The 13,357-nt window shown below is 39.8% G+C and overlaps 2 protein-coding genes across 4 annotated transcripts in view; both read right to left on the bottom strand.

Annotated features, from left to right (window-relative positions):
* ERLIN1 (ER lipid raft associated 1) overlaps positions 1-4,914 on the bottom strand; it is a 41,733-nt gene extending 36,819 nt beyond the window's left edge. The window contains exons 1-2 of the mRNA XM_070363884.1: positions 4,430-4,914; positions 1,994-2,075 (exon numbers count right to left, since the gene is read on the bottom strand). Coding sequence (XP_070219985.1) covers positions 1,994-2,075; positions 4,430-4,542 — 195 coding nt within the window. The 5' untranslated portion in view covers positions 4,543-4,914. The remainder of the gene's footprint in view (positions 1-1,993; positions 2,076-4,429) is intronic.
* Positions 4,915-7,354: 2,440 nt separating this feature from the next.
* Positions 7,355-13,357, bottom strand: part of CHUK (component of inhibitor of nuclear factor kappa B kinase complex) — a 42,406-nt gene continuing 36,403 nt past the window's right edge. Inside the window, exons 17-21 of one of the 3 annotated variants that reach the window (XM_070364046.1) lie at positions 12,689-12,785; positions 12,249-12,396; positions 11,627-11,728; positions 9,293-9,392; positions 7,355-8,546 (exon numbers count right to left, since the gene is read on the bottom strand). In XM_070364046.1, coding sequence (XP_070220147.1) covers positions 9,324-9,392; positions 11,627-11,728; positions 12,249-12,396; positions 12,689-12,785 — 416 coding nt within the window. In that variant the 3' untranslated portion in view covers positions 7,355-8,546; positions 9,293-9,323. Of the gene's footprint in view, positions 8,547-9,292; positions 9,393-10,508; positions 10,743-11,609; positions 11,729-12,248; positions 12,397-12,688; positions 12,786-13,357 lie in introns of those variants that run through there. The other 2 variants (XM_070364045.1, XR_011462822.1) reach the window with 2 other exon arrangements.

Raw genomic sequence — 13,357 nt, 5'->3', positions numbered from 1 at the left:
CAAGAGTCTTCCCCAGCACCATAATTCGAAAGCATCAATTCTTCAGGCACTCAGCCTTCCATATGGTCCAATTCTCACATCCATACATGATTAACTGAAAAACCACAGCTTTGACTACATAAAGCTTTGTTGGCCAAATGAGGGCTTTGCTTTTTAGCATACTGTCTAGGTTTGTCAGCTGTCCTTTCAAACAGCAAACGTCTTTTAACTTCATGGCTGCAGTCACTACCCACAGTGATTCTGGAGCCCAAGAAAATAAAATCTGTCACGCTTCCACTTTTTTCCCCTTCTATTTGCCATGAAGTGATGGGACCAGATGCTATGATCTTAGTTTTTCGAATGTTGAGCTTTAAGCTGTTGGTAGGTTCATGCAGTTAAAACCTCTTGATTCAGAGAACTAACTGGAGTTTAGAATGGTTAGGTAATTTCTGCAAAGTCATGTAACCAATTGGTGGAGGAGCCAGGGTCAGAACTTCTCCAGGTTTCTGGCCCCATGCTCACTACATTAGACAGCTTCCTGAGAAATCACTTCAATTTAACAACTTTCACCAAAAGTAGAAAGGCCAGAAATACAAATTGTGTTACAACCCCTGCCTTCAAGAAGTTATGAGACTTTCTGGAAAAAAATTCACACAAAAACTTAAGAGACTAATAACAAGACAACGTTACTAAAGGAAATAAGACCAAGGGCCAAAATTTACAATATAGTCTTAAAGAGCTATGGAACAAGAGTAGAATTTGTGATGAGCTCTAAAAAGGCTGGCAAGATTTAGATAGGAAATAAAGAATAGAGAGATGGTGAGATGGCATCAGCCAAGGCAAGAGTGAATAAAATATGGGAAAACAGTATGGAAATCAGGTCTGACTAGGAGAACACTATATTTCATTTCAATAGACACGATTCTTATCCCAAGCCATCCAAAAGGAAATTGGAAGGAAATCTGGAGGATTTAAGTATTCATAATGAAAATCTCATTTAGCAGAAAGCCTAGACTTTAAATTACAAGACTAAACACATTAAATTTCCCTGAGTCCTGAAAATTCAGTAGCAGATAGACAAACTTCTGAATCCAAAGATTTATAATCACACAGTGCTTGCAAAAGTAGTAACAATCTAATCCTGCTTTGTCATCTTGTCATGTCAAAAGATATTTACTAAGTGTCTCCTACAGCTAAGACAGTATTCTCAAGAACCAGATGCTTATTTCAGATATTCTGGGATGTTGTCAAACTAGAACATTTAGTATACTGCTGCTGCTGCTAAGTCGCTTTGGTCATGTCCGACTCTGTGCGACCCCATAGACAGCAGCCCACCAGGCTCCCCCGTCCCTGGGATTCTCCAGCAAGAACACTGGAGTGGGTTGCCATTTCCTTCTCCAATGCATGAAAGTGAAAAGTGAAAGTGAAGTCGCTCAGTCGTGTCCGATTCTTAGCGACCCCATGGACTGCAGCCCACCAGGCTCCTCCGCCCATGGGATTTTCCAGGCAATAGTACTGGAGTGGGTTGCCACTGCCTTCTCCAGAACATTCAGTATGGTTCCACATAAAATTGTGCTTAATGTCCCAGGCAAAAATATGAGGCAGAGAAACTGTGTATAAAAATTGAGATCCTCCATGTTAACAGTAGCCCAGGAGATTGCCTCTATGGAAACCAAACACCATTCTAAACCAAGTAATCATTGGTTCATGTCTCTAGTTGTGTTTCAAAATCTTGCTTTTACTCTGATAGCAGCAACAGAAAACCTGCTGTATTCCACTATATAGATGGGAGAAGTCAGTCCTCAAAAGCTGCCTAGCTCATACTTCAAGAGAGTGATGTCGTTCAAAGTCAAAACTTACGCTGTGACAACTGTACTCTGAACTTTAGCTCCTACGTTGGTAGCATACTATCATTTGCTTAAGCAATAAGGAAATCTATCTCCACCCATGAATGTGGTAACTGTTCCTGTCACACTTGTCTTTCAGTGTCAGGGCTTCCCTAGGAATCACTCACCTGCACGGATCTGAAGGTAGTAATGAAAGGCAACATGATATGATAGCCCGGTCCACTGGGGCTAGTTAGCAAAGCTCCTCCCCTGCAAAAAGATGTTTCAATTTGACAAGATTATAAAAAGAGAAATTCTCTTTCCAAATCTAAAATGCTGTAATAAACATTCACTCTTACATTCACTCTTACTCATGCTATTGATCTACTAAAGCCTCACTAGTATGAGTTACTCGTGATGAACAATTGCTGGTCCCTACAGTATCTATCACACCTACAAAAGTGAAAAGATAAAATTAAACTGTTAACATTACACCTTGTTTCATAAGCTCTACCAACCACACCTCCGGGTCTCCAGCATACTCTCAGGTATAAAGACAGTCTCTCTTTGGTTTTTAACCTTTTGAGAAATACTTGTGGAAAAAAAATTCAGCTGGCTCTCAGTTGATGTACTTTAATTGTACATAACACAAGCCAGATCAAAACATACATTTAATCACCGGGCTGGGAAAAAAAAAAAAGATAACAGCAAACTTCCAAGTAAGGAGAAAATTTCTGATGCTCACAATTCTTTTAATCTACCTAGAAAGCAATTAAAATATTGGGGGCAATTAACATATACACAACACTATATATAAAATAGGTAAACAAGGACCTACTGTATAGTACAAGGAACTATACTCAGTATCTGTAATAATCTATAACATAAAAAGAATCTGAAAAATATATAAACATACATATCAATCACTTTGCTGAACACTTAAAACACAACACTGCAAATTAACTATACTTCAAAATTTTTTTAAAAAAAAGAAAAAAAAAATACTGGGGCCATAAAGCCTCTATAAAATCAACAACAAAAAATTAGCATAGAAAGATGAAGAATAAAAAGATATAACTATAAATCAATGTTATAAGCATAGACATGATCACCAAATTCTGAAATGTAAGAAACATGACACCATACCCTGGAAGTTATAAAAAGGAGGCAATTTGGAGGCAACTATAAAAATGAAATCCTGTTTTATATAGTGAATAGTATATACATAGAACTTAGCTTTCTATCTTGAAAATATAAACAATATATATGGAATTTGGAAAGATGGTAATAATAACCCTGTATACAAGACAGCAAAAGAGACACTGATGTATAGAACAGTCTTTTGGACTCTGTGGGAGAGGGTGGGATAATTTTGGAGAATGGCATTGAAACATGTATAATATCATGTATGAAACGAGTCGCCAGTCCAGGTTCAATGCAGGATACTGGATGCTTGGAGCTGGTGTACTGGGACGACCCAGAGGGATGGTATGGGGAGGGAGGAGGGTTCAGGATGGGGAACACATGTATACCTGTGGCAGATTCATTTTGATATAAGGCAAAACCAATACAATATTGTAAAGTTAAATAATAAATTAAAAAAAAAAGAAAATATAAACAGATTTGCAAAGAATTCATAACAAATAACTAAGAAAAGATTAATTGTTTTAGGTCCATCCCTAACTCTTTGAAACCCACACCTTGAAATGTTCTTTCTTTGTCCTTCTTTCACTTTTTTCCATTGTTCCAAAATTTTTTTAAATTTCAAATTCATTGAAAGAAAGTTATATGCTGAACTAGATGGATGGAAATACAGACTAATCTGTCATTTTTAAAATGCTAGACTCCCACCCCCACTTGCGAAGACTATTTCTAAGACTCAAGGTGGATCTAAAAGTGGAAATATCAGTTTTAGGGGAGGATGGGCAGAAGCCAGAAAAAGTTGAAGCTCTTTCAAATACACCATTTCAAATTTCTCCAAAGTGTCATCTGTCTACATAAAAAAAACTGGTGGTAACTACGTTGAAGGAACAGCTATTCGTCTTAGCTAGAGAGCAACTAACACACTTCACACCATTCCTTTCCACGTGAAAAGAAAGGGAAAGGTTGGGAGAATGTGTCTGTCACAATCCTGTGCTAGTCTCCCAAGGTCCAGGAATTTAACAACTGTCATGGTCTTCATGGCCTTACAAGCCCAAGCCAGACGCCAGAAACTTTTAAAGAAAACAACAAAAAGCTAAGAAACCACCACAAACAGGACTCAAGTTTCTAAATAGCATCTACAGCTGCAAACGAAAAGTCAGTAAAGCTGTATGCAATTTAACAATGATTTATCCACCTCCTCAGCTACAGGTGGAGTGACCACTGCCTTCCACCCTTCATTTTTTCCCTACAAATAAGTGGGTTTACTATTAGGAACAACTGTAGGGAGTTTTAATCTCTGAATAGCACTGAAACTGTCCATCTGTCTACAAAAGCCTGCCACAGCCCCCAAACCTCCTAGGGATGCGACGAAAACCACTTTCTAGGACTAGAAAAAGTTCCCTGAGAACAATTTCCTAGACTCGAATAAAAGTCTGCCTCTAACTGCTCTAGAACCTGAGCTGACTGCACGTGCCGCTCACCTGTAGTACACGGCCAGGTGTCCTTCCTCGATCTTGTGGATGGAGGCGTAAAGGAGGACCACCACCAGACCCACCACTCCAGCCACCAGAACTCGGGCTTGAGTCATATTCATCTTAATTCCTCCTGGATGCGGATGGAACGCAGCCCCAGCCCCTTGAGTGACAGGCCCACTACCTCCGGTTTCCACCTTCCCCCTCGCGACCTGGCGCCGTCCCGCAGGCCGAGCTGAGGAGTCCTATGCCCCTTTTTCCTCCTCGCCAACCCCCTCCGCCAGAGCGGGCCCGTGAGTCGACACGGCTCGGCCTGACAACCCCCTCCCGACGACCGCTCCTGCCCGCCCAGCGGAAGGCACTAACTGAGAAGGAAGCCAGCCGCAGACTCCGGACGGAGACCGACCCCTCGGCCGGGCCTCACTAATCAGTGACGCATCGTCCCCGCCCGCACGTGGAGCCGCCACCAAGGCCGGGCCAACCGCCGCCAACAGCCGGCCCCGCCCACCCGCGGGGCAATGCGGCTGCGCGGACACGCACGCCGACGCCGCGCCCTGCGGCTAGAGACGGGGGAGCGAATGGGACAAAATTCTCCAAGCCGCCCGCCGAGCGATTTCGCTCGAAGCTGCATAGGGTCTTGTCTGCGTGCTGTTGGTTTCCTGCCCTGGAAAAAAAAGGAAATGGGGTATTGGGAGTAAGCAAAGGGGCAGAGGAAAGAAGCCATCTGAGACAAGGGAGTGGTCAGTTTGTCCTTGTGCAAAGACATCTATTAACGTGCTAGAATGATGATCCAGTGAGGGCTTTATGAAGGCCATCCAAGCAGTAAGAACGGAATGAACTAATAAGCATGCAAACGTGGGTGTGTGTTGGGAGGGTCCTTCAAGACTACGAACAGTGAGCATTTGAACTTCCTTGAAGCCTCTGTGATGGAAAGGAGTCGGCTAGGCCCACTCCTATTAGGCTAGGCCCTGATTTTGAAAGGCTCAAATGTGCTTTTCTGCAAGGAGGGGAAATTGGATGGCTAGAGAATAAAGACAAACTTTCTTTTCACTAAATACTTTTCTGCCCTTTTAAGTTATTCATTGTTATTTAGTCACTAAGTAGTGTCTGACTCTGCGACCCCATGGACTGCAGGATGCCAGACTTCCCTGTCCTTCACTATCTCCCGGAGCTTGCTCAAACTCTTATTAAGTCAGTGATACTATCCAACCATCTCATCCTCCGTCGTCCCCTTCTCCTACCCTCAATCTTTCCCAGCATCAGGTCTTTTCCAATGAGCCAACTCTTCACATCAGGTGGCCAAAGTATTGGAGCTTCACCTTCAGCATCAGTCCTTCCAATAAGTATTCAGGGTTGATTTCCTTTAGGACTGGATTGGTTTGCTCTCCTTGTTGTCCAAGGGACTCTCAAGAGTGTCCTCTAGTACCTTAATTGAGAGCATCAGTTCTCTGATGCTCATCTTTATGGTCTAACTCTCACATCAGTACAAGACTACTGAAAAAACCATAGCTTTGACTACATGGACCTTTGTCAGCAAAGTGATGTCTCTACTTTTAGTGAAAGAGTAAAGATAGGAGTGAGATAGATGAATATAAGGGAAATAAGGGCAGCATATTAGAAGAGGTTGGGCATTAGTCATGTAAGCTTTGAAAGACTAGCAGTGGGACCACAAATAGACTAAAGTTGAGGAGCTCTGTAACCTCTTGGGTAGTATGAGAAAGCAGTGCTTCTGGGTCAGTGAGTCTACAGAATGGCTCCGAGTGGAGACAGGAGGCAGGGAAGCCAAGTGGTTAGTAAACTGCAGGCCCAAAGTTTCAATAGTTGTAACTGGTGGAAATGGAAAGAGGTAATAGAATCAATTCAAATCTTCATTAAAGCAAGCCCTCCCAGACAACTGTACCTTTTCCCTTCAATAAATGCACTTACCTGGATCATCCCTTTGACTTTTACACCTAAGAATGTATGGGACCTTGTCTGTACTAGATAAATGTTACTTGCAGAGCTTAGCTATTTTGACCTACAAAATGCAAAACGAATGAAAAATAACTTGTCTGCTTCTGTTTTCTGGATGAATTATTTTAGTTTTTCATAGTATTGCTTGAATGAAGTAGATATAATCCAGAATTGAAATTCAACTCTGAAAACTTACCACCAAATAACAAATAGAGTGGTCAACTCATGTATCAAAAGCATATCTGAGGTGATCTCACTGTAATAGGCTGTTCTGACTCATACCACTTACCTGTATCACACAGATCAGGCTCTCCTAAGGTCTTATCAGCCACAAACCATAAAAATAGTCCCACCCTATACCAGGTCTTTTATCAGTTATTATAATGATATTTAGAAAATGCTCATTTCAAAAAGCCTTTAACAATAACTTCATTCCAAATAAACACTTATTGTACTGCCTGTGTTAATTTTTTTGATCTTCCCATTTTGCTCAATATCTTCCAAGCAACAGGCACCCAATGAATGTTTACTGATTAAAACCTTCTAGAACTGGAAGCAGCAAGAGAAAGACAGCCAGTTTTAATGGCTGGTAGTCAGAATGTCCATATTCAGAGAAACAGTAGTAGCAGTTGACTAAAAAGTTAGGTGAAGACAATCCCAAGGTCTCAAACTGAGATGACTAGGAAAATGACACTATTAGCAAAAATGGGGATGGCGTAACTAAGACAGCAGTTTTAGGACATGGTATAAGCATAGTTTTTAGAAACAAATAGTGATGACAGGCCATGTCAGGAGAAAAGACTATATTAAAGAAGCTACCTAATACTGCCTTTACCGTAAGTCTGTTTCATTCCTAAGTACACTAAAAGCCTGTTTTGTTACTCTGTGCTCCAACTCTGCTTCATGGAACCTTCACATTTTCTCAAAGCATATTCAATTATTCTGCTACAATCTGATTTTAATGAATACAGATTCAAAAAGTAATTTAAAAATTGTTTAATACACAAAGTGAAAAACTGTCTAGAATACAAAAGCACTTCACATTTTTAAAACAAGTAATACCTTCTAAATTATTTATCAGACGATAGATCCACAATCCTTTATCTGAAACCCAGTCTGCGGCCATACCATCTTGAAGGCACCCAATCTAGTCTTGAAACCCTTGGGGCCAGATGCTTCAGAATTATGAAATTTTCAGATTTTAGAAAGGTTATTCAGTGCATATACCAAACTACATAAACCTCAGGCAGGGTCTGTGGCAGCACCCTTCCCCCCAACAATCAAATACAGTAATATTTCTGCAGCAAAAGAATATTCACACTAAATGGGATAAGTAGACTCAATGTCAGTTCTTGTTGGATGTGCAAGCAGATGAATTTTGTCATCAATCTTATGAAAAATCTTGTTTTCAAAGAGTTTTTGATTTTGGAATTACAGATAAGGAATGCAGATCTTTATAAATTTGTATCACAAGACATGAAAGATTCCTTAAAAGACCCATTTTTACAAATGAAAACACAGATAAGCTTTCAAATACATTATAAATTAACAGTCATCTTCTCTTTGATATTATTAAATGTACATCTTAAATACATATACACAGAGCACACTTAACAAGATTTGGAAGAATCAACTGGTATTAAAGGCACAAATGCACAGTCCCTTTCCTAGGAAAGGGATACAATCAAATGTGCAGGAAAATGGAAAATGGGATTAAACTCTTTTATGATGCTGGGAAGAGCACTGTTAAGTACAACACAAGTACAACACAAGCAGTGTCTTCCACAGAAACACAGGCAAACACTTTTTTACTTAGAATACATGTTGAGATTTTCTTCTCTGTATACATTATTTTGGCCTTATGCCCAAAAGTTAAATGTTGAAAGAATCAGTTAAATAATTAATGTTTTACCAGGTTTGAAGACAAATGGATTTAAGTCCACTGACTCATAAAATTCTATCTGTTCAGAAGTTAAAATTACCCACAGTCAAACTATTATGCTGTAAAATCATGTGGAGCTTCTGATCATAGTCATTTCTTCCATTGACTGGTATTTGAAGAATGGTTTCATAGGAGAAAAACAAATGTCCAACATGTACAGCAACAACTTCATAGGTTTCAGGAGAGTCTCTAAGTGGCAAGTCATTCTGTTAACCAACTCCAATCAAGACTCTAAAACCAGGCATGAAAAAGTTACCATTAGATGTAGACTCTAAGCAATAGGTATGTGGGTGTTCATTTTTGCAAGTTTTCTGTTTATTTGGAGATTTTATAATCAAAAGTTGAAAAACCGAAAGTACAAATAAGTTACAATTAAAGAGTTTAGTTTACCTTAATTTCTACTGACAACAAAAAAAAAATTTCAAAGAGTTTTCAGATATTTGAAGCAAATAATGAAAGAGGAAATAACAAAGAATTAATATCAAGACTAAATATAGTAAAAGTTAATTCAGTAAATATTTTATTGTAGTTTCTCCAAGTTTTAACAAATCAATAATTCATAGCAATCAGATCTTCATAAAAACACTTCTGTTAATAACCATATTAACATTATTCATTTTGCACACAACAGTTACGATATTTGAAATACAGTACAAATTATGCCCCATCTTACTGGAGAAAACTGACTGCAGAAGCAAAAAAGTACAGACCATTTGATTTCAGTGGTCACACTGCAAAGAAAGCTCACCAATCATTTAACTTGACCAAAAATGCTATTAAAGATTACTGATGGCATAATCCTAGTATATCCATGAGTAAGAGAAGATGGGGAGTTGAGGTTAAGCATTCCTCAAATGCTCTTTCCTCTGAGTTCTATTCCCCAACGGAATGCCAAACACCAGATAAGTCCAGCATGGAAAGTTAAACCCTTTGCACCCAACACACTTAAAACACATTCATATCCATATAAAACTTACCATCATATTGTTGCCCTGTTTTTCATTTGCTTCATGAATAATAGTGCTTAAATGGCCAAGACAGTTCAAATTTTCTTCTATCATTTGTGCTAAAGTCTCCCTGTGGAATGAAAGCAAAAGGGCATATAAATTTCCTCTACTTTCTGATCTTCAGGGTCAGGATGATACTGCTCTTCCTACACCACCACAACCCAGCAACCCAATGCAGCTGATTCCTGTTGTCTTCAGTTTGCTCATCCCTCCCACCCAGAGGCAGAGTCCTGTTTGTTACTCCAGGCTGCTGCCTCTGCCCAGCTCTAATGATAAGGAGTCCACTATAACGCCAATCTGATTTTCCTCTGAAATATAAGTGGCACTTATATACAACTTTCCCCCCCTGAAAATGCTCACTCGGGGAAAAAGAGATCCTGTGGCACAGCCAGATGAAAGATCTTTTTTTGTTTCTGGAACATTTCCTTTTCCTTGCCAGTAGTAAAAACATTAGCATGCTTACTTTTGAGACACAAATGTAGGGGAAGAGATAGAAAAGATAAACTATCTTTTCTGCAAAGATTAGGGAAGGTGAAAAAAACTGTGGAAAATATAGATGACAGCAATGAAAAAGAAAAGCAAGCTGATTCCTGATGACAGCAGAAGAAAACTGTGACAGGGGAGCTGCCAAGAACCAAGAAGTATCCTTGGAAATTTGAAGACAATCCTGAATCTGATTTCTATCTTCTGTACTTTCCTCTTCCATATGTCCTCCATCCTTACCTTTTACTAACCCTCAGTCCCTACCCTAGTAGAACCAATTCCAGGCCATGGAAGATGGTCACTGTTAGCTTAGAACTAAATTCTCATTCAGCTTATCCAACAGATAGAAAAATTGAGGTCAACAGTCCCCAATCCTTGGTGGTTAAGTACCACAGGTATATTATTACTGAAACCAGTTTTCCTTTTGGAAAATGTATTTTAAAATTCCTGGTAAATATATTTTTGCAAACCATCATAACCTCACACTGAAAATCACTTGTATAGACGTAATATTTGCAACCATTTGCATTCTCTAATAAACCCAAGTATCTCTAATGAAAGCAAAAAGATATTAAACTTTATTTGTATCAATTCTGATTAATGAAATATTTCCTAATTGGCCCTGGATGTATTACCTTGGGCCAAATGTATAATGACCCTAAAATATACCCTAGAACTTGCTTTCTTTAAGAAGATAAAATACCTGGTATCAGCTTGCCTTCCTGCCATGTGCTTTTCTCTCATAAAAGCAGAGTACAGAATGTGCAGCTGCTGACCTCCTGAGCAGTGATGTTACACGGCTGCACCTCTGCAAAACTAATTATGGGCAGAGCTTCCAGGAAATGCTGGTACTGTAGAGGTCTCCATGAGTTGTAAGAAAAGCGACAATACACAAGCTAGCAAAGAGCCACTGGCTCTGGATACGGCACATCTCATGCTGAGAAAAATAACAGAAATGGATAGTCATTCAGCTTTTAGCAGAAGAGTAGGAATTAAAAGAAAATATAGGACTTCAAACTTGAGTTGTTTCCAAAAACGATTTAAGGCACTGAAAAAAGTCTGATTTTAAGAATACTAAGTTATAAAATGAGTACATTAAACTTAATTCCATTATAGGGGTGATCAAAGGCCCTAAAATGACAACTGCAAAAAGATAGCATAAATTCTTAGAGATAAATGATAAATTTAGGAATAAAGTATGGCTACAAGGTTTAATCGGAGAAGGCAATGGCACCCCACTCCAGTACTTTTGCCTGGAAAATCCCATGGACAGAGGAGCCTGGTGGGCTGCCATCTATGGGGTCGCACAGAGTCAGACACAACTAAGCGACTTCACTTTCACTTTTCACTTTCATGCATTGGAGAAGGAAATGGCAACCCACTCCAGTGTTCTTGCCTGGAGAATCCCAGGGACGGGGGAACCTGGTGGGCTGCCGTCTCTGGGGTCACACAGAGTCAGACACGACTGAAGTGACTTAGCACAAGGTTTAGTAAGTCAATAATAGAAAAAGAACTTAGAACTTGGATTGAGCTAATAAGAAGTAATATTTGCTGAAGATTCACTTCCCAAGCATTTTATATATACTGTCTAGCTGAATTTTCATAGCACTTCCCATTTTACAGGTGAGGAAATGTGAACATTGAAACAGTCAAGTTAATTGTGTAGGGTTATTACAAAGGGACAATCAGGATTCAATCCTGGTCTATAAGGCAGTGAAGACTGTCTTAACCACTTCACTCTACTGTCTCATTCCCACCACTACTCTTGAACACACAACTATCTATTGTAACAAAGTGAACCCACCCATCTTGAGGAGTTACCACGCATGACAGAGGATGTTCACGTTCTGCTGAAGTTGGGGGCAGCTGAGGGGTTACACCTTCTAGACTGGATCCTACAAGGGACCGAGCAGAACTCTGAGTCTGAAGGAAAAAAATAAAATTACAGGCAAGCACCTTCATGCATTCATATTCCTAAGACACATTTCTATCACTACTTTTATGTACAACCAGAGTATTTCTGTACAAAACTATCTCCACTGTTACACACCCTACTAATTATCCTGTCCTGGACCTCTTTCTTCATTGACTAAAATCAGATGTATCCATCCTTCCATTCTACTTTGTTCCAGTTGAACAAAGGGCTGGTTTTTCAAATCAGCCAGGCACATCTATCCCCAAGTTGGGTTGGGTGACCACAGTGGTCTAGGGTTGGGAGGAGTATAAAAACAGGAGACTAGAAAGGAGAGAGAGAATGAAGGATGATCATGAAGTCCTATATCTGAATCCCTAGTGAGACACCAAGCAAAGAACATGAACATCAACCCAACATAAAATACATATGTCTTCAAGAGGACAGAAATCATGCTGATAAAAAACCCTTTTGTAGGGAATATCAACAAATTAGTGTCATATTAAATAATTCATATTAAAAATTACTTACACAGGCAATTTTAAGGAGATGCCATATTTCTTTCTGCCTCTTCCCCTGCATAAACATGACAGTACTGTCAGCTTCTTTGATGTTACTGAGGGCCATTTCCACCTTGGGCAGTAGATCAATAATCTTCTGCTTACAGCCCAACAACTTGCTGGAGAGGTAAAATCTGTGTCAGACACTTACATATCCCCCAAGACTGTACCCCATACTCCCAAACCCAGCTGGGGGAATGAGTCACAATCAGCACAGATTTAGTGACTGATCTGCAAAGCAGTGCACACAGAGAGGACACTAAATGCATGCAGCTATGGCTAAGTTCTGCAGCGTACTGCCAGTACTTTTCCTGGGTCTAGTATATTTAACCAGAAAGGGGTATTACGTTTTAAAAGGAACCTGGCTCAAGTTCCCTGGCTTTTTAGTAGGAAATAAAACAATATTTCTACCTCAGATGACCAAACAGCTCCTTGAGAACCCGGTCCTGACTCTGCACAGTATGCACAATGATCTTCACCATCTCCGTGCTGTCGCTGTAGGAGTGATCTATAAAAGAACTCAGTCAGTAGGTATAACCTCTCTTCTGCATGAAACAAACCAGCCCTAAACAGAAAATTCCTGAAAATCTGAAACTAGTTTTAAATAATTAACATCTCCATTTAATTTCAAAACTAAATTAGTATAAAAAGTTTTAAGATTATATATCTATAATAATCATATAACTAAAAACAAAGTCTGTCTGTGTGTGTATATAATGCATACATGAAAGTCAAAGTGTTAGTTGCTCAGTCCTGTCTGACTCTGCAACCCCATGGACCGTAGTCTGCCAGGCTCCTCTGTCCATGGATTTTCCAGGCAAGAAAACTGGAGTGGGTAGCCATTCCCTTCCCCAGGGGATCTTACCAATCAAGGGATCAAACCCAGATGTCCTGCATTACAGGCAGATTCTTTACCATCTGAGTCATCAGGGAAGCCCCAGGTGGCAAGAATACACAGAATGCTACACAAAAAAGGTCTTCATGACCCAGAAAACCATGATATGTGGTCACTCACCTAGAACATCCTGGAGTGTGAAGTCAAATGGCCTTAGGAAGCATTACCAACAAGGCTAGTGGAGG

Source organism: Bos mutus, chromosome 26 (genome assembly GCF_027580195.1).
Source record: "Bos mutus isolate GX-2022 chromosome 26, NWIPB_WYAK_1.1, whole genome shotgun sequence".
Taxonomy (NCBI): domain Eukaryota; kingdom Metazoa; phylum Chordata; class Mammalia; order Artiodactyla; family Bovidae; genus Bos; species Bos mutus.
This window is presented reverse-complemented; position numbering and strand designations above follow the sequence as displayed.